This window comes from Pleurodeles waltl, chromosome 4_2 (assembly GCF_031143425.1).
Source record: "Pleurodeles waltl isolate 20211129_DDA chromosome 4_2, aPleWal1.hap1.20221129, whole genome shotgun sequence".
NCBI lineage: Eukaryota > Metazoa > Chordata > Amphibia > Caudata > Salamandridae > Pleurodeles > Pleurodeles waltl.
Genome location: NC_090443.1, coordinates 266,552,613 through 266,578,688, shown reverse-complemented (window position 1 = coordinate 266,578,688; position 26,076 = coordinate 266,552,613). Strand labels below are relative to the sequence as shown.

The 26,076-nt window shown below is 45.6% G+C and overlaps 1 protein-coding gene across 2 annotated transcripts in view; it reads right to left on the bottom strand.

Moving 5' to 3' along the window:
• The window catches only part of DDR2 (discoidin domain receptor tyrosine kinase 2), a 737,021-nt gene that overhangs the window by 444,480 nt on the left and 266,465 nt on the right, over positions 1–26,076 (bottom strand). For both annotated transcript variants that reach the window (XM_069231100.1, XM_069231101.1), the window contains exons 4-5: positions 13,381–13,612; positions 12,486–12,633 (exon numbers count right to left, since the gene is read on the bottom strand). In XM_069231100.1, the coding sequence (XP_069087201.1) occupies positions 12,486–12,633; positions 13,381–13,612 (380 nt within the window). The remainder of the gene's footprint in view (positions 1–12,485; positions 12,634–13,380; positions 13,613–26,076) is intronic.

Below are 26,076 nucleotides of genomic sequence, written 5' to 3'. Positions count from 1 at the left end.
GTAACTTGTTGTTTTGCGCTCAGGGAACTCTACTGTATCTATAGGCCAGGGCAGCATCCAAAGTGTACGCAAGCATGTGTCCTTCACTACCCTAGCATGTATGTTTTGGGCTGCCTGTCATAGAACATGCCTGAGTGTTTGGGCTTATCTATGGTGTGCCTCAAGGCAAAATGTGGTATTAGTGGTTTCCTCTGTAAGGAAATAGTAGGTACTACAGATAGAGATGGGACCCCTGAACAGGTAAAGGCTTGGCTGATTTGTTTTCACTCAAATGACCTCAGTGGCTCCATCACTGAGATGCCATAGCAGCTTCAACCCTGCCTGGTTTTAGCTGTAAAATTCACTTATCTCTGAGCCTTGCATGAACACAAAACCTGTTCTGATGCAGAAATATGCTTTTTTCAGATGTAGAATGATCCACTTTCAGAGTGTCTGCTTTGTGGGAGCTCTGTCTATACCCTGTGGCCATCTCTGACTTACCCCTTTGTGTTCTGGTGAATCTGCCATGCCTCCCTGGAATCCTCATTTTCTTTTCAAGTGTGTGCCTGCCTACTTATTTGGTCATGGATGCTGGCTAGTGCTCCTAGCATTAGATAAATATAGACCCATATAGGCAGGCTAGGCTCTTCTGGCTAGGTCGATTCACCCTTCATTCCAACACCATTTCAACCACCTTTCATAGCCCTTATGCTTCATATTTTAATAAAGACACAATTGGACCTACTCTTGTCCCCATTTACAACTGGTCCAGTACTTGTCGGGGCCATCTAAACGTTTTACTCAGACAAGCTATTGACAAGATAAGGGCAAGTAAAATTTGCTCAAATTCTACTGAACAATTCCCAGTAGTCTGCTCTTGCTGTACCCTTCTTTTGAACTCCATTGTCTCAGACCCATATACCTTCCTCAACCATCAGGTGCTTTTGGGATAATAACTAGATAGTTCTTCAGATTACATTACAGTGGTAACAGGAAAGGTTCAAACTAGTGAGGTGCAACCATTTGTGGAATAATCTTGTTTTTAGGTTTTGCTTGCGCCGTTGCTTGCAAAATCTCCTGCAACGAAAACAAAATCTTAAAAGGGGCTTAGAGCTCGCCCATAACTTACCTTTGATTGGTTGCCACATCACTCTCTTTTCCTTTCTTCCTGTTGATCAGCACCTCCTCCTGCTTGGCTTCACACCTTCACACCTTCGTCCTTGCTGTGAAGCTTGGACCAAGTACTGCTTCCGGCAGCCAGAGTCCTTCCACTGGCTGTGCACTTGTAACATTATATATATATATGATCTATATCTTTCCGGCATCCACATTCTGTTTGCTGCTTGCCTGTCGCTACCACCACCTCACATCTGTTGCTGCATGCCCCTTACCCACATGCTCCTTCCCCATTCATTGCTGGCCTGTCCCTCCCACTACCTCGCTCCCATCACTGCATGACCCTTCCTCACCCTGTTGCTAGCTGCCTCCCTCCTACCTCATCATAGCTTGTTTTATATAGCGTCAAGTCAACTAGAAGGATTTGGAGCGCTTTACATAAGTTCCAACTACATCATTCAAGAACACAATTTTACAGACACACAGGATATTGAGCTGATGCTGAGACTTGAACCTGGTTCCCCAGCTCCAAAGTCAGCAACTCTGGCCATAATACCACAGACTCTACATGCCTTGGGTTCTAGCGAGCTACACTTTGACATATTGGTAACTGCAATGGGCATTTGTTCAAGAAAATAAGCTGCATTTTAAGTTTATGGAAAACAGCATTTTTAACTTGTCTGAACATGCACAGCTTTAAGTAAAAGAAAGCGCTATGAAGACGTCTGGCCACATCATATAGCTTCTTTTAACTTTAAGTTATATAGCACACATTTAAAAAACATTTGACAAAGCCAATTGATCTCCTATGTGAAACCTATTGGCTTTTCCAGTGCCTGTTAAAAGTGTTCCTGTAGTAAAGTGCCCTTTTTGTATGTCAGCCCCACACTTTTTGCCCCAGCGCTGATGGTCTGAAAGTGCACTGGAGCCTGCTAATCTGGCCCCAGTGCCAGTGGTCTCTACCTAAATATGATGTATGTGAATTGGTGCACACAATTGGCAAGGATCTTAAACTACATATAAGTCCTTAGTAAATGGTACCAGTGGTACCCAGGGCATGTGAGTCAAATGAGTCACAAGAGCCAGCCTGAAGCACCCTGAGTGACCCAACTAAACATATGACAGCAGGCCTGCCATTGCAGACTGCAGGAACAGTGCAAACTGCTCCAACTCGACTTGGCCTCACCATGTGTGGCAAGGTCAAAGCACTACTTTTAAAATATGCCAGTCACCCCTGAGGTAGGCCTCCTAAGCCCAGGAGGGAGGGCGTATTATATTAAAGGTGTGGACATATAAGTGCAAGCTTATACGTCCTCAAAGTGGTCTCTTTCCACTAAGGGCTACTATAAGTGGCCAGGGGGCCATAGGTTAAAATGGGATGATACCTGGGCATCCCAAGTTCGCCAACTTTTTTATGGCCCCATTGAAGTATGTTGTGCTTGGTATCAAACGACTTGTCTTATTAAACCTGACTTTATTCCAAAGTCAGATTTGATGTGACATGCACAAGGTGCCTGGGCTGGCAGTCTGCAGGTGCTGCCCCCAAAACAGGAATCTGACCTCCCTGCCAAGAGTTGTGAACTATCCCAGGAGTCGGAAACGAAGGCGTCCCTGGGCGAGAGGTGTCACCTCACTTTCTGACAGAGTGGATAGTGAAGTCTCACATCACAGTAGTGAGTTTCATAGCCCACACTGCCTCTGATATGAATCAGGCTGACACCCAAAGGAGGATAAGGCATCCCTATGCCCCCAGGCACATTTGCACCTGGGCAGGTGGAAAAAGTAAGTAGTCAGGAGGTGTACTGCCACAGAAAGCTAGCCACACCCTTAGTTTGAGTTTTGAGTTTGACTTTCAGTTTCTAAAGCGAGCAAATACCCTTAGGTGTCTTCGCGCTAGCAACATACTACGTTTTACAGCAGTCACAGCATTATTTTATAAAGCTTTAACAAACAGCCATGTTTTCAACGACTTATGAAAGGAGCCTACATTTTCTTGGCATTTAAGTGTCAAAGGCAATCTATTCTAGAGGTGACCAGTGTGGTATACAAAAATACGACTTCCCCAGCTCACTTTCTTAATTCTAGGAATCTGAACTGTTGTTGCAAATTGCAGCGGTCTTGATGACACATACCACGAAAATTTATTTTTAAGATACTACGGACCATTTCCATAGAGTGCTTTTTGTACAAAACATAATGCATTGAACGCATTTCTCTTTCTGACTAGGTGCCAGTGAAGATCTGCCAATGCTGCCCTAACAGATTGGTGCTTTGGTAGTTTCTTAATCAGGCGACAGGCAGCATTTTGCAACAACTGGAACATATTTAGTGGTCTCTGATTAATGCCCAAGTACAAGGCATTACAATCATCTAACCTAGATAGGACTATGGATATGACCACCAGTTTTTGTAGCTCGAAAGGAATGAAAGAAAAAACATTTTCAGAACAAAGAAACAAGATGATGACAATTTATTGACCTTATTCTCAAATGCCAATTCTGCATCAAAAATAATTCCTAGGTTCCTAACTTTCGGGGCTGGCCCTGTGAGGTCCCCCAAGGCTTGGGGCCACCAAGATCTATTCCAGAAAGTACAATCTTTGCAGAAAAGAAGAAATTCTGTTTACTGTGAATTCAGTTTTAAACAAGTATGTTTCATCTATGTTTCAATGCCTGGATACAGTGGTTAAACCAGTCTGCCACTTCTTTGGTGTTCCCAGAGATTGAAACCACAATCTGGGTGCCGTCTACATGCTATAGTAGTGAAGCCAAACAAGTGACTAATTTTGGCTAAGTGAGCCACATACAAATTAAAAAACATGGGGCTAAGGGATGACCCATGCGGAACCCCTCAAGGCAGAGTAAAAGCTTTGGAATTAAGGTCCCCTTGTGTCACCTCCTGTTCACAATCTTCTAAGAAGAAAGAGAGCGGATCATAAGTGGAGCCAGTGATCCCAAGCTCGGCAAAACACTCACGTAGAACCACATGACTCACTGTATCAAAATCTGCTCAGAGGTCTAATGGTGGGATACCTGGTCTGTACAGGCGACCTATCTAAGATTTAAGGGTCACCCCTGACACCAGAACCTCAGATCTGATTCAGCTTGCAACCAAAGACAAAGAAGAGACAGGAGTCTGCGACTTCAGTACCTGCACAAACCTAAGGTGTGGTACTCTGCACCTGGGGCAACCACTCTGCAACTGCACTATTGCGACTCATTCCAGATCAGTGATATGTTCCGAAGGCAAGAGAAACGTCTGTGAGCACCAAAGGCAACTCCAGAGGTCCCCTTGACTAAAGGTGCTAGTCCCTTGCAGCCCACAGGTAAAAGCATGCTCCTGGAACAAAAGAATCACTGGCCATTAGGCCCGCCGAGGGATAGTCCAAAAGTAAATGGTCTAGTGCATTGTGGAAACGTAGTACTAGCCTCTAGCAGGTCTCACATGGCTATTGTTTCCCCCTGGACTCCAGAACGTCGAAGTAATCGTACACTGTGGTTGCCGCTGCCAAGGTTTGTTGGTGCCCAGCCAGGCTATCAGTACCTGTGTTCTATGCTGCATCTCGAGGGAACCCTGCAGCACCTTCAATCATCCACCTCAGTGGCCCCATTGTTGTTTTTTTATCAGTTTCCTCTCTAATACTGTCTGGTAAAACCAGCACCCGCAGCACCCGTATTCAGCACCAGGGACAGCCAGTACCACTCAGCACCCGGGGCGTAAAAAGCCAGGTAAAGTTGTACTGCCTGGTGAACCTTTGTCCAGGGACCCACACCATCTTAACCCCCAGTGGGTTCCACTGAACTCGACCTGCAAATGACTGAGTGTCACAAGTGTCACTAGTGTGTTTTTCCAGCACCTACTGCTCCCGCTTTCAGCACCAAGGACAAACAGGTCAACTCTGCACCTGGGCCCTTCGAGCCAGGTCAAATTTTACTGACTGCTAAACCCTGGTCGTAGGACCCACATCACCTTAACCCCCAGTGGTTTCCACTGGACTGGAACTGCAATAGACTGATTGTCACTAGCTGTTTTCTCCATTGACCGCAATGTTAAAGTTTGACTGTAGTTGTTGGACCTGGCCCCTTTACAGCACTTTTTCACTGCTAACCAGTGCTAAAGTGCATGTGCTCTCCCTTGTAAAATTGGTATGATTGGCTTACACCTAATTGGCATATTTAATTTACCTATAAGTCCCTTGTAAAGTGATATCCCTATACCCAGGGCCTGTAAATTAAATGCTACTAGTGGGCCTGCAGCGCTGCTTGCGCCACCCCCTGAAGTAGCCTTTCAAACCTATCTCAGGCCTGCTAGCGCAGGGCCTGTGTGTGCAGTTTTCTGCCACATGGACCTGGCATCTAAATTTTACTTGCCAGGAACAGAACTCCCCTTTTACTACATGTAAGTCACCCCTAAGGTATGCCCTAGCTAGCCCTATGGGCAGGGTGCCATGTATGTAGAAGGCAGGACACGTGCCAGTTTGCATGGCCTGTCCTGGTAGTGACAAACAGCCTAACTTGGTGTCTCACTTTTGTGAGTGCTACCTCCTCATAGGGTTGCATTAGAAATGCCCTGCCTTATGTGTAAGGGGTATTGTCTGATTTATGAGGGGTAGCGTAGGCATGTTTGGTACGGTGGTGATAGTGATAAGAAATGCTGCTTACTGGTGTAGGTGTATTTTTTATTACTATTACAGAAATGCCACTTCTAGAAAGTGCACATTTATCTGTGCTTATGACTCTGGTGTTTTTGCAGCTTGACTCCAATCCACGTATGGGCAGACTGACAGTTGGGACTTTGTGCATACTTTTCAGACAGCCTGTACACAGGGAGGATGGAGGTGTAACAGAGGTGCATCTACATATTGTATAGTCTTCCTGGGCTCAGAGAAGGGAGAGGCGGGGCACACCTGCATTTGTAAAGACTGTGCCCTGGCCTCCCACAATAGGGTCGTTTACCCCCCACTGATGTTTGGAGCCTGTGCTGGAGGAGAGAAGGGGCACTCGCAGAACCAGTTGTAACTGGTTGGAACCCCCTCTCCTCCTCATTGACAAAGACACTGTAAACTGAGTATAAGTACAGGGGAATTTTCCCCACAATTTGGACACTCTTGAGGACTGAAGAACATTCTTGAAACTGGACACTGGACGCTGCTGAGAGGACTCACCAGGACCCACCTTGGACTGCTGCTGTTGTGCTGACGTGTGACCTGCCTGGTCACTAGGAAGAACTGCCACTGCTTGCATCCACTTTTGTGCTGGCCTGCAGCTGGGTTTGCCAGCCCTGTGCTCCCTCTTCTTCTCCTGTCTCCAGGGGCAGGGTGCTGTGGCTCTCGACCCCTGTCATTACAGTCAGAGCACGAGGAGTGCTCCATCTTCTTTCGTTGGAGCCCATATGCTGAGTGCATCCCCCCCCAGCGCCTGGTGAGTGTTTTTTTTTTTACCCTGGCACTCGTAAGCGCTGTCTGGATTGAGCGCACGCTTTCACCACTGCAAATCCGGGCTCCCTTTCTGCTGGAAATCTGAGTGCATTGGAGACGCGCTACAGTGGGTGCCCCTGGGGCATGGGAAAGCGTTGACTGGAGCTGCCGAGCATTTCAAAGTCCCCCTGGGGTGAAGCGCACTGAAGGAGGTGGACAAACCGGCACTAATTGTAGTGCGGCATCACCACCGCAGCCGGGGAACTCGCTCACCAGGATCGGGTGCGAGTGTGCTGGGAGAAGGAGGCGCCGGGCTCAGAAGAGCTTGCAGTGCGCCTCTTCCCCTTCTGCCTTTCATCGGATATATGACCACAGGAGGCCTTCTCCGTTTCCAAAGGTCCTTGCAGGAAGCCGCCGAGCCTCACACCTTGTTTGCCCAACTTGGGCTTGGTAAAATGGAGAAGGGAGGCCTCACCGGAGGCCCCTTCCTTTAGTCCCCATTGCTTTGTTGGGCTGCCTTGTCCCCCCCCCTCCATTGGAGGGCCAGTGAGGGCCCGGGGGGAGGCCCCACAGAGATCACGGGCCACAGGAGGGGCCTGCTAGGTACATCAGAGAAGGTGCTGACCGCCCCTCTCCCCTAGGAACCACTTGTGGGCCCCGTTGAGCACATAGGAGCGTCAGGGGCCCCACCACGACATTCCAGGCACTAGGAGTGCCTTGTTCCACAAAATAAGGTAATTTTGGGGACACTGGGAGGGTGGTATGCTCCAGGGTTATTTTTCTAATGATATATATTGGCTATATGTTCCTGTTATGGGCATGCTAGGCTGATGTATGTTTACTTTCTCATGACTTGCCATATAATTTTATAATGTTTCTGATATAGGCCTTTATGATATTTTCTATGACAAGTGCATTTATTTACTGTGATCCCTGACTACTGCTTATGTTGCAGAATCCTGAGTACTTGCGTGTTCCATTGTGACAACTGCTTATTCTAGCAGAGTATTAGTAACTTGTGTAACGTTCTGACAACTGCTAAGGTAGCAGGGTATTACTAACGTGTAATGTTTGGTCTAATTATGTTTTGTGCAATACAGTTTATTTGTACATAGCTCAGTGTTTTGTTTACTTTGTGGTGTACATATTGTGTCACGTGTGTTGTGTGTGTTGTGCAAACGCTTTACACATTGCCTCTGGGATATGCCTGACTGCTAATGTCAAGCTACCAAGGGGGTGAACAGGGGTTATCTTGGATGTGTAACTCCCTTCCCCTGACTAGAGTGGGTGGGTTCTGCCTGGCTTAGGTGCATACCCTAGCCAACCAGAAACCCCATTTCTAACAGTATTGAACTGCACTGATTTATTTTTCCTTCTAAAATCCATAACTCCATTTAGACTGATCCATTTGTGCTCATTTTGGTGTCTAAATTTATATAAAATCTGCTCTATTTTTATAAATTGGTGTCGGATTTCTTTTGAGTCATGTCTTTTACTTATCATCCATAACACATGTTCCTCTAGCGAAGCCGGACTGCTGTGTGCCACACTACTTACACAGAGCCAGGAGTTTATTATTGTGAATCCATAGCATCCAGTTTCAGGTACTGTGAGAGTATTACATAGTGAGACCTAACCAGCCTCACTGCATAATACTTTTTTCCTACAGTTCCTGTTTGAGGTGTGGTTGAAATGAGGATCCATGTAGATGTGTCCTTATCGAGCTCCAGACTATGGATGCATTTCCTGTGCTTGTGTGCTAGATAAACAGGGACACTGTCAGACCTGGGTGCCACAAAATAGCTTGGGATATTTTCCACCCCCAGAGACCTGGAAAAAGTGATTTAAAGGGTGTCGAGAACAGCGACTGATGCAAGAGGGGCATGCCTCTCTCTCCAACCTGAAGGGATGTAGAGGATTAGGGTTCTTTTTAATAAAGCAGATTTTATTAAATTTTTGAACCACCGGTTAGATTCATGCATGACATGGGGATCACCATTTACAGTATTATATAAGGAAATTAAATACATTTTGCCAGCTTTGCCTTAAACTATAGGTGTAGTGTTAATTATATTTTAGGAATATTGAAGTAGTCTCATAAGGGTCATGTGTTTATGTGGGCATTCTCTGGTCTTGTAAATTAGTTCCTGTTTTAACAATTTTTTAGTAGTTATATTTTTCAAAATTATGACACCATAAACATTATCCATTGGACACATTTATTAATTAAACACTGTTAGTCAAGTAAAGGAAATAAAACAAGTCTTAAAGAAGTTTTAAACATAATGTATTCCCCCCACATGCCTGTTGCAGTACCAATCCTGGGTTCAAGCTCTGTGTACATATCCATAGAGAATAACCGAAGAAAGAACAGTATCAAGGAAAGCACAGAAAAGGGATAGAGCTAGTAAAAGGAACCTAAAGAAAGGAAAGATGGAATGGATCAACAGAAGCAAGGTAAATGCCTGCGTCTCCTAATGAGTCACCTGCTTCTCCTTTTCCTCACATACCCCAGCCAGTCATCTCCAGAGACTGCATTCTCTATGTATCCCCCCTGGTCCCCTATACAAAGTATGTACCCTTCACCTCCATTCATCCGAATAAAGCTGCCCAAGATCTTCTCAAACCACTCAATTTTTTCGAAAGAGGTCATCTTGAACATTTCTTGCGCCAAAGTCTCTTTTGTTGGGCAGCTGCTTGTCCATGGTAACCTCAATATACCGAGTTTAGCAACTGCAGTTGAAAACCATCACTTACATTAGTAAGTAATCTATGGGTACTCTGATGTACCATGCAAAAATACCGTCTAACTCAGCAGAAGACCAGAAATGTCCACGGAGTCATTCATAATCTTTCATACCTCTGCTCAATACTGTTGCAACCTTCTGCACTCCAACACCAAGGGGCATATTTACAAGCCCCTTGCGCTTCCTTGTGCCACAGTAGCATCATTTGTTTTATGATAATGTTGCGTTTAGGAGGCAATATTCCTGTGCCATATTTACAAAGTGGCATAATGCATGCATTGCGCCACTTTGTAAACTCTTGCCCCACAAAATGCCAGTGCCAGGCATTATATTTGCAAGGGGGCGTTCCCACGCAGGGAGGCCCAAAATATGGCACAGTGAAATTCATAATTTTTAATGCCTGCTCAGGGCAGGCATTTAATTGATGCACTGATAAACTCCTATGGGCCTCCCTGTGCTTTGCTGGACTAGCGTCAGACTTTTTGGCGCTAGTTCAGAAAAGCACCACAATAGCACCAAAAAGTTTGACGGTATTGTGGTATTGTGCGATATGGTGCATCATATTGTAAATCACTCATGGTGCCGTTGGGGTGGTTGTGCATCAATGTTGATGCGCCACTTTTTTGTAAATATGCCCTTGAGGGTATTATCTAGAGTTTGCTACATCACAAATGTGGCAGATATCTGGTCTACCATAGCACAAATGCATTACAGCCTATAGCATTTGTTGTACAGCTGACAGGCTATCCTCCATGTTTTGACAATGTATGCCATCTGCTGAACTGTAAATAAGGCCATAATTGTATTATGTCGCTGTCCGATTGGTCACAACTCCAATACACTGCCCTGGGACATTTTCCTGTAGCTCTTACCATTTTAGGAGACCAGTGTAAAATATCAACCAACCCTCCCTCAGATATGTATCATGTGTCACCAGTAACTTGTGCCATTCTTCTTGCCTGTAGTCAATTTGTAACCTAAGTGACCACCACTCTTTCAATAGCACGGCTACGGGACTTAAGAAAGTGAAATATGCCATGATCCTTTATAGCCCTGAAACTGCCTCTTTGTAGGGGTCCCTGGCTATCATACAGACTAGATTATGGTAGTTCAATGGGTTGTGGACCTAAAAAGGTATTTATAATGCAGTGAGTCAACCGTTGATAGTTCCAAAATTGTTTCGGACAGAGTCCAAATTTGGTTTGCACTTATGGAAGTGCTTTCAACCTTCTATCTATAGGTAGTTATTCAATGCTTCCATGGCCTGTCGATATAGGTTCCAATTTCCTAATATGCATGTTGTCAACAATGGAGCCTCTATACGTAAATTACTGTTCTTCATCAAGTTACCATGTGTGTAGTGCAAGGCATTACATGTTAAATACGATTTAATATGTATCCTCTCTGGTTGTGTTTTGTGTACAGTAACCATATTCCTTCAATCTTGCCAACCAGAGCTTTTTATATCTTAACCCACCTGAGAATATCCAAAGCATGTATTTTAATAGCACAAACAGAAATAACAGTCAGTATGTCTCTACATGTGGTAATCAAAACCCTCCTTATTTTGGTGGCTGCATACAGGTAATTTTCACTTGTGGTGTCCTGCCCTCCCAGATAAACAACTTTAGCCGTTTGGTCACATGGTTAATCAATGTCATGGGAAGTCATAATGGCAGCACTGCAAATGGGTGATTAAAATATAGTGCCACAATTGTTTTAACCAACAATACTTTTGCCCATGTTGACAACTTAGTGTTCACCTCTTAACCAGGACTTCTTTTATTTTGTGTGTCAGGGGGTTCACATTTGTTCTCTATTATATTGTCCACTGCCCTGTTCCACAAGGTCTCTAAATATTTCTGGCTGCATTCTTTACACCGGAGTGTGAGTTGCCCGATGGATGCCGTTATTGTTGTCACTGTTAATGAAAGGACCTCACATTCCTCCAAATGAATGTGGTATCTCGAAAACATTGAAAATTATGATCTTGATATCATGACAAAGCTTACATATATCTGGCCATTACTAGTTTCTCCCTACAAAACAGACTTCACAAAAGATTGCCAGATTAGTAATTATTCAGAACTAGCCTTTGCTGTTTTTTGACAATGCTGTAAGCAAAATTACTCAGACAAATCTTCTCTCGCTTGATGCAGAGGAAGAGTGTGATAGAGAGGACTAAAATTTTCTCCACAAGACCTTGATAAGGTCTGGATTAGTCCACCAAGCTGAAAGTCTGATCTTGTGTCCCTGAACCCATCACTTTTTCCATGAGACTTAGACAGCACTGCCCACTGTCTCTAATGTTCTTCACCCTTTTAATTGAGCCATTTGTTCCAAAGGTTATACCAGGCCGTGATAGCAGGGGCTGCACATAAATTGTGGTCAGGTTAAAGTTGCATTGTTTGCAATGTTCTATGCTTTTTGAACAATAGTAAAGTATGAGTACCAGCACTGCTAGAGGAGCTGCATTGTTTCCAGAACGTCTTGGGCGTAACATAACAAATCCATGTGTATCACATTGGCCACAAAACAAAAAGAGAAAGTATTGGAGAAACATGAGTTTGACTGGACTCCAACAAGTGTAGACTACTTAGCATTGGACTGCCTCCGAGAGATTTCCTGGAATGGTAGTATAAATTGCATGAACAAGAATTGTTCAGCCTGTTGGACTCTGTCTCAGCTTCAGGAAATAAGATTATGTTAAACAACCACTGAAAGCTCTCAATTGACTCCCAGAGGAATTAAGAATTAAATTCATAGTTCTGTGTACAGTTCACAATGCCAATATATATATACCAGAATTTTCCCCTCACTACATAACAGTTAGAGATTATTGCTCACCCTCTTCTACAAAGGAGATTCAAATGTTTGATAGGTATCGAGGAAGATGTCTGGGAGTGCAAGGACTGAAATTCCAAAACAGAAAAGGCCCCTACACTCAGACTGAACTGAAGCATCCACACTTCAGGGAACCTTTTAGAACAGGTATCAAAATATAGACATTCAAGGGTAGCGATTGAAGAATGCTGAAACCTCAGATCCAGGTGGCCTCTAACTTTCCTTCACTGTTTCTGTTACTATTCTGACTATATCCACCACAATACTACCAGTACTCTAGGTAACAATGTCAGGGGAATATAAAACTCTGTACATAAACTAAACAGATGAATAAAATACCGAACTTATTGTTTTGGATGCTGTACATCAAAAATAAGGCTTACCCAGCCACACACAGCCATAAAGCTCCACTCGCATGCAGACGTTCATAGAGTGATCCGTTACAGGGATGAAGCGAACAAATCTGGCTATGATGGGTGGTTCTAGGTCCTTCAGGACAATGTCATACCCATTGGCGTTTCCTTCAAGAACCTGAAGAGAAACAAATATACAGCCATGATTTTGGATAACTTGGAAACGTGAAATTCTATACAATAGCATAAATTCTTCCACTGATACACTTAAAAAATAAAGATGAAGCCTGTAACACGAAAAGACAGCGACACACATGTCCTGCATCACCTTTCTAATTGCTCTTTAGACTTGCTGTTGCACCTTACTGTATCCCTGGATTTTCTAGGGTGCTGTTAATTTGCACTCGATTAGGCAGACATTAATCTCTATCACGTATGCTTCAAAGAAATTCTTCTAGTTTCAGGTCGAACCTCTGTGTGGACAACAATTAATTGCTTCACCTCTATATAGAATGCCACATCAAAGAATGCCTTTCAGAATGAATGAAGAAGTATATCTAGAATGGCCTAAATGGAGTGGACATCTACTAGGTGCTGTCCTTTTAGAAACCTGCAAGCAATCAGGAAACACTTTGACAAGATATGTTTATAGTTGTTTCCAAAAAGTGCTTAGGTTCGGTGAACCACACCATTTAGAGATTGGATGCTAAGAGTTAAATGATTCTTCCTCTTCAGGTCTTAAAATGTAGTCTATTGATTGACTTATTCTTTAAAAGTCTTGATATTTATGATTTTTCTAGTGGAAGAATCCAATGGGAAAACAGCAGTTTTCACTATTTCCTGTTTATTGATCTTTCACAATTTCGGAAGCCCACAGCAAATGTGAACCCCCTCTATATGCTCACCTGTTTCTACTGTAACCCACCTCTTTCCCATGTCGATTTCGCCAGGAGATCCATCGGGTTCCATCTCTGCTATATTTTATCTTGAACATTTGGGCAAATTCATTTCCATGACCCCCAGCATGGCGTCCCTGACTGCCCACAAGGGTGATGAAGTGCAGCACACGGAGATCAATTTGTAAGAACTCCTTCAGGTCTCCTGGCTCCACAGAAGATTCTGGACACCATGCTCCATCACCATCTTCTGAATCCAGCCTGTCAAGCACAAGAGAGAGTTATAAATCTTATTTTCTGTGAATAATTCCAACAGATAATACATTTGACATTACAGTCAAATGTATTCATTACTTTCAATATATGTTTTCAGCAGTGGTCAACGCGTTATATTGATGGTAAAGATCTCACTTCTTGTTCAGTTGTTCTGATGTCACCCTTCACAGTTCACATCACAGTACAAATATATTTATTATGTTTAAAGTTTGGTGGTCGCTTGCCCAAGCATTAGTTTCCCTCTGCAAGCATTCTACTAACCATAATGCAGATAGACTCTTCCACCCACAACCTCACGCAGTCTTTCTTTATTGGAATTTCAGTGTACAGGATTTTGGTGTGGTGGATATATTATTCATTCCCTCTCAAAGATGTGGCATATATAAGTATAGGGTAAGGTGGGTCAAGGAAGATAACATTTGGAGCATTCTGGGCTTTTAAAAGGAGAATTCCCAGAATTCTGCAGAACTTACATTGAAGAGGAAACATACTAATGTTAAATTTTCTAGATGATTACCAGGTATCATTGTACTTCTTGGGAGTGGAGTCTCTGTCACATATTTTAGTTCACTGTCTTTACTTCTCTGTACTTTTTTTAATATCTCGCATGTTTGAGTTGTTCACTCTTTAGGGGAATCAAAACCAGAATCTAACTGAAAGGAAGTTCAACTTTTTGCTATTGTCTACGAAAGCACATTGATCCCCTTTTTTAGGTGTAGCTCAGGAACATTTGTATTAAGATACATTTTATTTTAGGGACTACACACAACCGTTTACTGAGTGGCCACTTCATTTCACCTGGATCTCACACCACAATTAATCTACCACATATTTTGAAAGAACTGGCAATACTCTTTCCTAAAATATTTCATGACTTACACACTATAAGTATCTTTGGGAATTTTTAAGCTTTGCATCATAAACATACTGTTTACTTAATGTTAGGCCAGCTTGACCATTCTTCACCAAATTATTTAAAAAACTTTCAGCAACTTTGAAAAATCATTCTGAAATAAGGAAAAAGTGGACAAGAGATGCAAAAGTTATGAGATTCCAAAGAATTTACATACACATCTCCATTAAATGTTGTCCATTTGGAGTTTACATTGAAGTACATATTTTTTGAAGGTGGATTTATAGATATATTTCTAAAGAAATGATATATGGGACAGAATATTTTACAAACAAAACTGATGTCTGTGTTGATTGAGTTGTCTGAAGATGCAAAAGTAGACTATTGTTCGGTACAGGGATGATAATTTTTCAGGATGCATGGAACGTCACCCACTAAGGTTACATGCATCATCATTGGGTCGTGCTCTACGTTTGGTTGGGGGGGTGCAATTCTTAATGAGCTCCTTGCAGAGCATTTTTACAAGCTCTTTTAATATACATTAGTGGTTCACAAATGCACAATAAATGATCCCCTAGTGGTAAGCAATTTTCTAAAGGAATTACGGAAATTAATTTGGGCCCAGCGGTTAAAACTATCTATGGATAACAAGTAGTGTAATTTTTTTTGGCTCGTGTTGGGGTCCATGATAAGCCTAAAATCCAAGATGGTCTTGCAAGGCATAACTCTCAGGATTTGCAATCACCAATCAATTCAATTTAGCAGAATCATTAATTTAGCTGGGCACAAGGAAAGCCTTACAGTTAACCCTATCAGGGAAATACATGTGTGAGGCGGAACACAGGTGGGCAAAAGACAAAAAGCAAAAAAATTGCAAAAATAACTTGGAAAAAGTTTATCTCGGACTGCAAGTTACTAAGGTAGACAAAAGATAAACAAAAAGGGAAAAAATGTCAGCGTGTCGGAAACTCGGTCAAAAGTCTTCTGTAGCGGAATAAGTCTCAGTCGGACATCTCAAAGGGCAAAGCAAGAGAGGAAGATACCTCAAAGGGGCACAGCATGCAGGGTTCTTCATCAGCAGGAGTTGGGAGAATCTGAGGATCTGACAGCATCAAAGTGGGAAATCTGAAAAGCATCTTCTGAACCCAAGTCCAACTGGTCAACAATATATCAAAGCTCATACAGAATTCTGATTCGCCAAAGGTATCAGTCCAATTTACGCTGAAGGGCCATCATCCAATAAAAATTGATTACAAGACTCCAAACTGAAACATCCACATCTTTTCCCAAGTCTGTCATGGGAACGTCTCCCATCTGTGTGACTCAATTTCGAGTTTGAAACAACTGTATACAAAGGCAGTCCATGTTCCACGATGTGCCATTCTCAAGTACACTATTACACTTTCTCACTATGTCTAAAAAATAGGGGCCTATTACCAAAAGCTAGTCTTCTCATGGGAACAAAGTCTGAAAGAAAACTCGTGTTAAGGAATGAATCAGCATTTCCTGCACAGTCACAAAATACAAACTTAGCAGGTCTCACTTAGGCTAACGCAAGAGAATTACAACAATACGTTTAATTAATATATTTTAGTAAAACACATTTAATATGCAACATATGAATTCAACATTAATAATACTTCGTAAAGATGAGTGTTACAGTCACTTTATTGGGCAAAAGACATTGTTAATACATGTCATTAAATATAATGGGGAAGTAAAATTGTTTCAATTTTACATGCATTTTTAAATAATTAATCATTAGAAATGCAATATTGTATCAATACATACTGTTAATGTAGAGTCTAAATTACATCATAATATCAGTTTAATCCTTCTAATATTTGATTTATTTCAAATGACTCCTATGTCAAACTCTACAATATAAACAAAATCATATTAATAAAAACATCAGTGCAATTACTACATTCAAACCATTAGTGCTTACCAAATGGCATAAACTGTCACATTTTGACAACTTTTGTTGTCACTACTAAAATTTTGAATACATCACTCTCTAAGACTTCTTTTCTCTTTGAAACTGGCATGGCAATGTCAGCAGGTCTGGCTTGTGATCATTGATGGATTTGGGCGCTCAATACGTTATTATACATGCACTCTGTCACTCATGTTGGCACTCATTCGTCCATTTACCCACCCACTGACTCATTCTTACATTCACTCTCTGATCCAAACAAAGTAAAACACACACTCAACAACTTATGCAAAATAAACTACAAGAATACAAGTAGAAAAAAGAAAACATCTTGCAGTCTAAATATGTGGACATATGGTTGCAATAACACAGCTAAACACAGCAGCAGGTCTTGCAGTGGTATTTTGCATCGCCTATTGTTTTAAAGCTACACCATGGCTTCCATTCTTAGAAACAATGTGTTAGCCATCTTGGAATGGTAAACTAATGATACACTACTAATAACAGAATTAAAAAATAGATGCCTTGATTAGAAGAAATGGCAATGCAGGATGCAGTGCATTGCTGTTATCTGTAGTATCCTCTTAAGAAAATGTGAACTAAAAGGAGGAAAAGCAAAGAAAGGAAAGGGAAGGAGTTGGTGTATGGAGGTTGAAGTGACGGATCCTGAAGCTCACTGTCTCTCCTGACTGATAAAATGGCCACCAGGAAAACCATTTTGAGAGTCAAAAGCCACACAGGGCAGCAATAAAGGGGCTCAGAACGAGCACTCATGGGGTAAATAAGGGCAAATTAAGATCCCATTGAGGCGTCACAAAGAGAGTAGGCAGGAATAAACTCTGTAAACCTTTCACAAAATGCGACACAACCGGTGAATGGAACTCGGAGGGTTTATCTGGCATCCACAGAAAGGGCAAAATAGCTGACAAGTAATCCTTAAGGGTACTCATGGCAAGCCCTTGCCGGGGTAGAAATAGAACAAACAGCAAAACCTCCAACAGGTGCACAGAGGGGTCCACATGACATGAGACACATCAAGACACAAACCTATCCCAGGGGCAGGCGTAGACAGTTCTAGCAGATGGACACCTAGCAGCTAAGATAACATCCTATATTTTGTGAGGGAGATAGAAAATCCTCAGCTGTCACCGCTCAGTCTCCAGAGATGAAGGTGCAGTGTGCGCATGTTTTTTGGTGCAGGACCCTATTCTGTTGTTGTGACAGGGATCCTCCCGAAGGGGCAGCCTGACCACAGGACAGATGCTTAGGAGTTCGGAATACCATACTCTCCGTGTCCAATGCAGAAGCCACTAGGATGACTTGGGCCCGGTCGGTCTTGATCTTGAGAACTTTTTGTAGGAGTGGTATTGGTGGAAAGGAGTTCAGAAGTCCAGAGTTTCAGCCAAGGCAGAATGAGTCTGTGGGCAACATCTGCTTTGCAACTCCAGCGCGTATAAATGCTAACATTGTGCGTTATCTGTGGTGGCGAACAGATCAAGCCATAGTTCTCCCCAGTCTAGTACGAGACCTTGTAGCATCCCTGGATGTAGATTCCACTTGTGATGTGTGAGGCATCGACAACTGAGTTTACCCATCCTGGTATTCATAGATCCCACCAGGTACTGCACGAGCAAGAAAATATCCTGGTGCTCCATTCAAGTCCAGAGGAGCAGAGCCTCCTGACACATTGTTTATGACTCTACCCCACCCTGTTTGTTGCAATACCACATGGCGGTGGTGTTGCCTGTTAACACTTGAATCAGCTGTCCTTTGATGGACGGAAGAAAGGCTTTCAATACGAAGCAAAAATCCCTCAACTCCAACAGACTGATGTGGACCAGAGTCCTCTGATCTCCACCTCTCGTAGGTGGCTGCCCATCCAGGAGTGACACATCTGTCATAACTGTGAGCTCTGAGGAAGGGAAAGGGGTCTGCCACCGCAGCCATCACTGCAGATTTTTTGAATCCTCCTATTTTCTGGACCAGGTCGGAAAAATTCATCTGATACTGCGCCAACTGGGACTTCAGATCCCACTGATGGCCCTGCAAATGCCATTGGACATGCTTTACCAGCAGGAAGCAGGATGTCATGAGACCCAGCTGCCTCAGAGTCAGTCTCATCAAAATCCAGGATAGAGGCGAAACATTGGAATCCTAGATGAATATCCTGGACTTGCCACTCCGGAGGATAGGTGAGGAACTGCACTGTGTCCAGAATGGCTCAGATGAATGGGAGCCTCTGGAAGGAGTCAGGTGTGGCTTTGGCATGTTGATAGTGAACCCCAGTGAATGCAGAAGGTTCGCCATGGTCTGGAGATGGGCAACAACTGCTAGGGTGGACCCATCTTCACCAGCCAGTTGTCGAGGTAGGGGAAGACTGGAACCCCTGACCTTCGCAGATGTGCTGCAACCATCGCCATCACTTTTGTGAACACCGAGGGGCACTGTTGAGGCCAAAGGGGAGCACAGCAAACTGGAAATGCTTGTGGCCCACCTTGAATCACAAGTAACGTCTTTGGGCCGGCCGGCTGAAAGGGGATGTGGAAATATGCATTCAGCAGGTCCAGTGCTACCAGTATCCAGGATGCAGGGCAGACAGAACTTGAGCCAACAAGAGCACCATGAATTTCTCTTTTCTCAGAAAGAAGCTGAGAGGCTGCAGATCTAGTATAGGGGAGAGACCTCCATCCCTTTTTGACACCAGAAAGTAGTGGAAATAAAAACCTCGATGTACTTCAGGTGCACGCACCCTCTTGATGGCTCCTTTGGCCAAAACAGCCTGCTCTTCCTGATGGAGTAATGAGAAACGGTCTACCGTCAGCCATTCTTGGGATCGTGTGAGATGCTGAGGTGTTTCCACAAATGGTAGGCTGCACAATCTGAAGCACCCATTTGTCGGATGTAATTGCTGATCTTTGGGACAGGTGGTACCTGATTTTGCCTCCAATGGGATAGCAGTGCTGGATAGAGGGGACACTAAAGAAGCTTGGAGGCTGTGGCACCAAGAGTTGCAAGGGGATTGGGCAGCATGCTGGTACTGGCTCTTGTGTCCTTTTTAGGCTCCATGGCCCCATCTCCAAAGGGAATGTTTAGGCTGCTGAATTGGGTATGGTTGGTACCACGGACCCCCAAAGTTGCCCCTTGCACGTTTGCGGGAGTGGGGAAAGTACTGCTGTGGCGGAACAGTTGATAAAGAAAGTCCAAATAATCTGACAGTGTCCCTGCTCTCGCAAGGGGGCTCAAGTGCCAAGTCAGCCTTATCAACAAAAAGGAGGGAGCCATTGAAGGCCATGTCAATCAGTGGTGACTAGACATCCACTAGAACCCACTGGACCGTAACCAGGCATGGTGACAGAGCACCACTGTAGAAGCCATGGCTCTACCCACGGTGTCTGTGGTATCCAGTCTACACCAGCTGACGAACGGGGCCAAAAGGCATGCGTTGTTCACCAACTCCAAGGCAAGGCTGGTGGAAGAGAATATGCTCTTCCAAAAGGTGTCCATCCTATTGGATGTCTTATCCAGTGGGGTGGTGGGAAGCTAGGGCTGACCTTCGCTGTTGAGACCTGCACCACCAGGATCTCAGGGGAGGGATGATGGAAGAGGAAGTCTGTGTCTCCTGGGGTGTGGCGGTATCGATGAGCACTCAGCTGAGGCACAGGAGCCACTGTGCAAGGTTTTGCCCAGGCCTGCAGGCCCACATTACTGAGGGCTTCATTAAAGGGGAGTATGGGCTCAGGCAAACCTGCCCCAAGTTGAAGCATCTGTTTCAAGACACTGGTCTTGACCTCCACAGCCGACAGCTGGAAACTGAGGACTTCCACCACACTGCCCATCACAGTGGCTAAAGGTACACCTTCCTCCGAATCCTGGCCCCGAAGTGAGAGCATGCCAGAGTCTGGGAAGGTATCCAGCCACTGGCCATCACCCATCACCAAGCTCCTCATACCAGTTATCATCATCAGGAACCTCTAGGGAATCAAATACCTCATCTCCCGCTTCAGGGAGGTAGGGCCTGTCAATGGGTGTATTACCCAGTGAATGATAGTAACTGGATGGCGCCAGCATCAATGTCAAACGGCACTGGATCAGCGTTAGGGATTATGATCAGCTCAGCACTGGGAGAGATGAAGCCGGGGTGGAAGGAGACACCCTTGGTGGTGTCAGTCCAGATCTGGGGGTCAGATTTAGAGGGCTTGTTTGGGGTCTAGGGTGAATCTATCCACTGTAACCCAGCAGGGGCATCTGTCGGCTTGGTGCGGCTCAAAGGAGTGCTAGAGGGAATCAGTGGCCCAAAGATGGCATGCATAGAGTCAAAAAATAATTATTTACGTTGGGCAGGCATTGCTCCCGCACCATGAAACTCAGGGTAGCATGAAGTGGGCCCTGACACCAATCCTCAGATGAACTGAGCGAGGCTTATAAGCATGAGGTCGAGCAGAAGGGGTGGAGTTGAAGAATGCTTTGACTATTTCTTCTTTTGCTTCTTCGACTTGCCTGACTTCAACAAGGAGGTCTTGGAGCAGGAAAACGATTGTCCACAGCAATGATTCCAGAGAAGGGCCCAAGAACTTCCACAGGAACGAGACCAGGGATGGCGCAGAACCATCTTTTGCCACACCTCCAGAAGATTTATTGCCCACTCTCGAATCGCCTTACGGTGTACTGATTTGCACTCGGCTCATGCAGACAAACCAAGTGGAGAGTGGACACAGAAATATGCGTGTGACAATCCCCTCAAGGATTGAACCCTGAAGATTTTGCAGGAGACATATCCTAGCACACCGGGAGCAAAGCTCAAAAATGTTTGCCAAAAACCTCAAAAAGTCAGTTAAAAAATGTCTAAGGCAGATCCACGCTGATGATGCGGAATGAAAGGAACTGATATCAGCGTGCCCTGGTGGTGCCTATATAGGCACTGAAAAATCACTTCTGACGTGGATGATGCCAAAATACACCACCTAACACCTGCACAGTGGTGCTTCTCAAGATTTTACAGACCCAGACTGATGCCTGGGGAATATTCTAAGGTGAGAAATGTGGAGCTAAAAGTCTCTATCAGAAAGGAGAAGCAATCTAGACTGGACTAATTACTGCACATTAGTATGATCAGATATAGCTCAAGATGTCAACTTGGTACCAATAACTGTGCTCACTTTTCAGGTCTGGAAACATTTATTATATGATAGGACAGCAGGTACTTCCTGGCTAAAAGAATGTCCCCTGCCCCCTGTGAGCCTGGCTTTTCCAGCAGGCTGTTTTCTGTATCTTTTAACAAAGCATTCATCTCTCCACAGGATGGGCCTAATCGATCTGAAACATTTCTGTTAATCAATCAGTCATTTAGTTCTAATGTCAGTGATCTAATCAATGAGATCTTGAAAATTGATCTCAGTAGCAGTGGTATCATTGAGTTCTCCCTGAAGGGCACACTTAAATCTGGTTAATTGCACCTTTTTAGACCTCTTCATGTCTACTATGGACCTCTTACAGTATTTCTCATAGGCAGTCACGCTACTCTTTGCAAAGGAAATGGAAACTAACTGTGCTCTTCCTTGTGATGAAGCTGCATGTTATCAAACACCATGGGGGTCATTCTGACCTCGGCGGTAAAAGGCTCTTACCGCCGGTCAGAAGTCCGCCATTCTACCGCCGCGGCCGCGGTAAACCGCCACGGTCATTCTGACCCACAACTGCCAAACCGCCAAAAACCCGACATCCACGGAAGGCCGCCTCATCAGCGGTCAGCGATAAACTGGAGATGACCAAACCTCCACCGTCACGCCAACACAAACACGCCCATGCTATTACGACCCACGAATCCACGCGGCGGTCTTTCAACCGCGGTATTCCATTGGCGGTACACACCGCCGCGGTCAAAATACACACACCTTTACAAAACACAGCCACATTGGACAATTCGAAATACACACACCTGATACACATACACACACCACACCCACACATCCAATCAACTATAAAACACACACCCACATCACCCACAAACCCCCACTACTAGAAATTCGGAGAGAAGGCGAGAGAGAGAGAGAGAGAGAGAGAGCACAGCTATCGAAAACCCCAACACACAGAGGAACACAACATCATCACCCACACTACATCCACGCACAAAACACCACACACCACCACACACACCACACTCATCACCACAAACACCACCCCACACCACCCCATGGCACCCCAAAGACACCCCAGGTTCTCGGACCAAGAACTCAGGGTCATGATGGAGGAAATAATTAGGGTAGAGCCCCAGCTATTCGGCACACAGGTGCAGCACACCACAATAGCCAGGAAGGCGGAGCTATGGCAAAGGATCGTCGACAGGGTCAACGCTGTGGGACAGCATCCCAGAAACCGGGAAGACATCCGAAAGCGCTGGAACGACCTACGGGGGAAGGTGCGGTCGAAGGTGTCAAGACACAACATCTCTGTGCAGAAGACTGGCGGCGGACCCCCACACACTCCACCCGAATTCACAGCATGGGAGCAAGAGGTCTTGAACATCCTGCATCCTGAGGGCCTCGCTGGAGTAGGCGGAGGAATGGACTCTGGTAAGTCTAATCCCAACTACTTCACCCCCCCAACCACCAGCATGCCAACCCACACCCCCACCCTCACCCCCAACCCCCCAGCACACATCCTCCCTGCCAATGTCTCACCAGCACAACCCACCCAACACAACACCAATCCCTGAATGCCAACACAAACCATGGACACCCATCACCCAAGCATGACCACTGCACATACCCATCCCCCCCCACAAACCACCCTCACAACTCCTCCCACAAGGGAATGCCAGCACTGGGGGACAAGGGCACCCACAAATCGCACGCCATGGCACACACAGAAGCAATAACCATACTCTTTTACCCCTGCAGGGCCCGAACGCCAACACACCGGCCAGGAGGGTCCAGATTTGTCCATCCCGCCCCCAGAACAGGCCCCCAGTGATGACAGCAGCTCTGTCGACCTAGAACCTGATGACCAGCCCGGACCATCGGGGACCTCTGGACAGTCGGTTCCCCACACACAGACACAGGCCACAGCAGACCCAACCCCCTCTGGGAATACCAGCACAGCTCCCACCCAGCGGGCCCATGCCTCTGTCTCCAGGACGCGTCAATCAGCGGTGTGTCCGCCACTACAGGGCACCCAGGCTGACCCACCACCCCAACAACAACAGGGACCTGGGGGCAGTGGTAGTGGGCACACCGCCAGGGGACAGAGGCCCGGGGAAACAGGGGAACTGGGAGGGCTGCTGTGCGAGAGGGGGTTGACCGGACCAGGGAACCCACTCTCCAAGAGGCCCTCACCACCATCATGGGAGCATTCCACCACTCCCAGGAGACGATGGCGACGGTACTGGCCAGGTTCCAGGAGATCCAGGCACAGCAGGAGGAACAGTACATGGGGTTCAGAGACTAACTCAGGAACATCGGTACCGCAATGGGGACCATCGTCCTGGCCCTCAACCAGATAGTCACCACATTGCGGGACCATGTGGCACCCCAAAGGGCCCCTGTCACCAGCCCGGACGACGAACAGCCTACCACCTCCGCCGGCGCTAGTGGACAGGAGGCCCCCACACAACGACAGGCCACCAGAACCCCACCTCCTGCTGAAGATCAACCACCCCACAAGCGGAACCTGAGATCACACAAGAAGACAGAGTAGGATGCCAAGACCCCCGCCAGCAAACGATACCCCCTGATGTCATCCCACTGTCCCACATTGTCACCCTGTCCAACCTTGAACTGCCCCAGCTCCATCCTTCCACAGGCATATGGGCAATGCACCTGTGCTACTGAGAACTGGACTCTGCCATGGACATTACTCCACCCCCACCCATCACCGTTTTACTATCATGGACCTATACGCAGCACTTAAAATAAATCACCAATTGCTCTTCAAATGTCAGGAGTCTGCTTGTATTCTTTACAAATGTATTACACATAATGGTGCAATAATGTTCATTTACATTGTGATGACAACATACCAGTGTCAATAAGCATTAGTCCATGGGCAAACAAAGCAGAAGTCACGCTGTGGGTCATACAGCTCTGAAAAGGGAAGGGAAAGTCAAAAATCAGTTAAAAGGAACTGGGGGGAAACACAGAAAGTAGAGATGCAGGAGGCCAGAAGTAAATGTAAAATGGTGTGGGTGATTCTTACCTGTGTGCTACTGAAAATACTGTTGTATAACTGTGTCCCTGTTGTCCGTGTCGTCCCCGTCGTCTTCCTCCTCTTCACTCTCCACAGGCTCCACAGCTGCTACAACACCACCATCTGGACCATCCTCCTGCAGGAAAGGCACCTGGCGTCGCAATGCAAGATTGTGAAGCATACAGCAGGCCACGATGATATGACACACCTTCTTTGGTGAGTACATTAGGGATCCACCTGTCATATGCAGGCACCTAAACCTGGCCTTCAGGACCCCGAAGGTCCGTTCTATAATCCTCCTAGTTCGCCCATGTGCCTCATTGTACCATTCCTCTGCCCTGGTCCGGGGATTCCTCACTGGGGTCAATAGCCAAGGCAGGTTGGGGTAACCAGAGTCACCTATTAGCCACACACGGTGTCTCTGTAGCTGTTCCATCACATAAGGGATGCTGCTATTTCGCATGACATACACGTCATGCACTGACCCCGGGAACTTGGCATTTAGATGGGAGATGTACTGGTCAGCCAAACAGACCACCTGGACATTCATCGAATGGTAATTTTTTCTATTTCTGTACACCTGCTCATTGTCTTTTGGGGGTACTAATGCCACATGGGTCCCATCAATGGCACCAATGATGTTGGGGATATGTCCAAGGGCATAGAAATCACCCTACACAGTGGCCAAATCACCCTCCTCAGGGAAAACAATGTATCTCCGCATGTATTTCATCAGGGCAGACAACACTCTGGACAAAACCTTAGAAAACATAGGCTGAGACATCCCTGATGACATGGCCACTGTTGTCTGAAAAGACCCACTTGCCAAAAAATGGAGTACTGACAGAACCTGCACCAGAGGGGGAATCCCTGTGGGTTGGCGGATGGGGGACATCAAGTCTGGCTCCAGCTGGGCACACAGTTCATGTATAGTGGCTCTGTCAAGTCGGTATCGAAGTATAATATGTCGTTCTTCCATTGTCGACAGGTCCACCAGCGGTCGGTACACGGGAGGATTCATCCTTCTCCTCGCAAGTCCCAGCGGACGGTGCCTAGGAAGGACAACATGGAGCACAGAGTCAAGCAACCCACAGGTTCGTTCACACAGCTTGCACACTACACGAATCGCTATGCATTGAAAGGCTTGTATGAGTGGCAATGCAAGGCCTAGGCCTGTGTGACGCAGTAGCAATTAAGCCATGTGGGCCCTTGTAATGGCGGCTGCCTGACCTGAGAAGTGTGACAGTGGGATGTGAGGTCAATGCGCTGGCGTGGCACACCGTGGCGGTAGGCGGTCGAAGACCGCTGTGCGAAGGCGCATTGGTTAACATTGCACCCTATGGGTCTCAGGCGCCAATGACGATGTGCGCCGGCAGTCGCGGTACGCACCGCGGCGGTACGCACCGCCGCGGGCGTGACCGCCATTTTCTATCTGCTTAACCACTCGAGACCTGACCATCCACAGGAGACGACCTATAC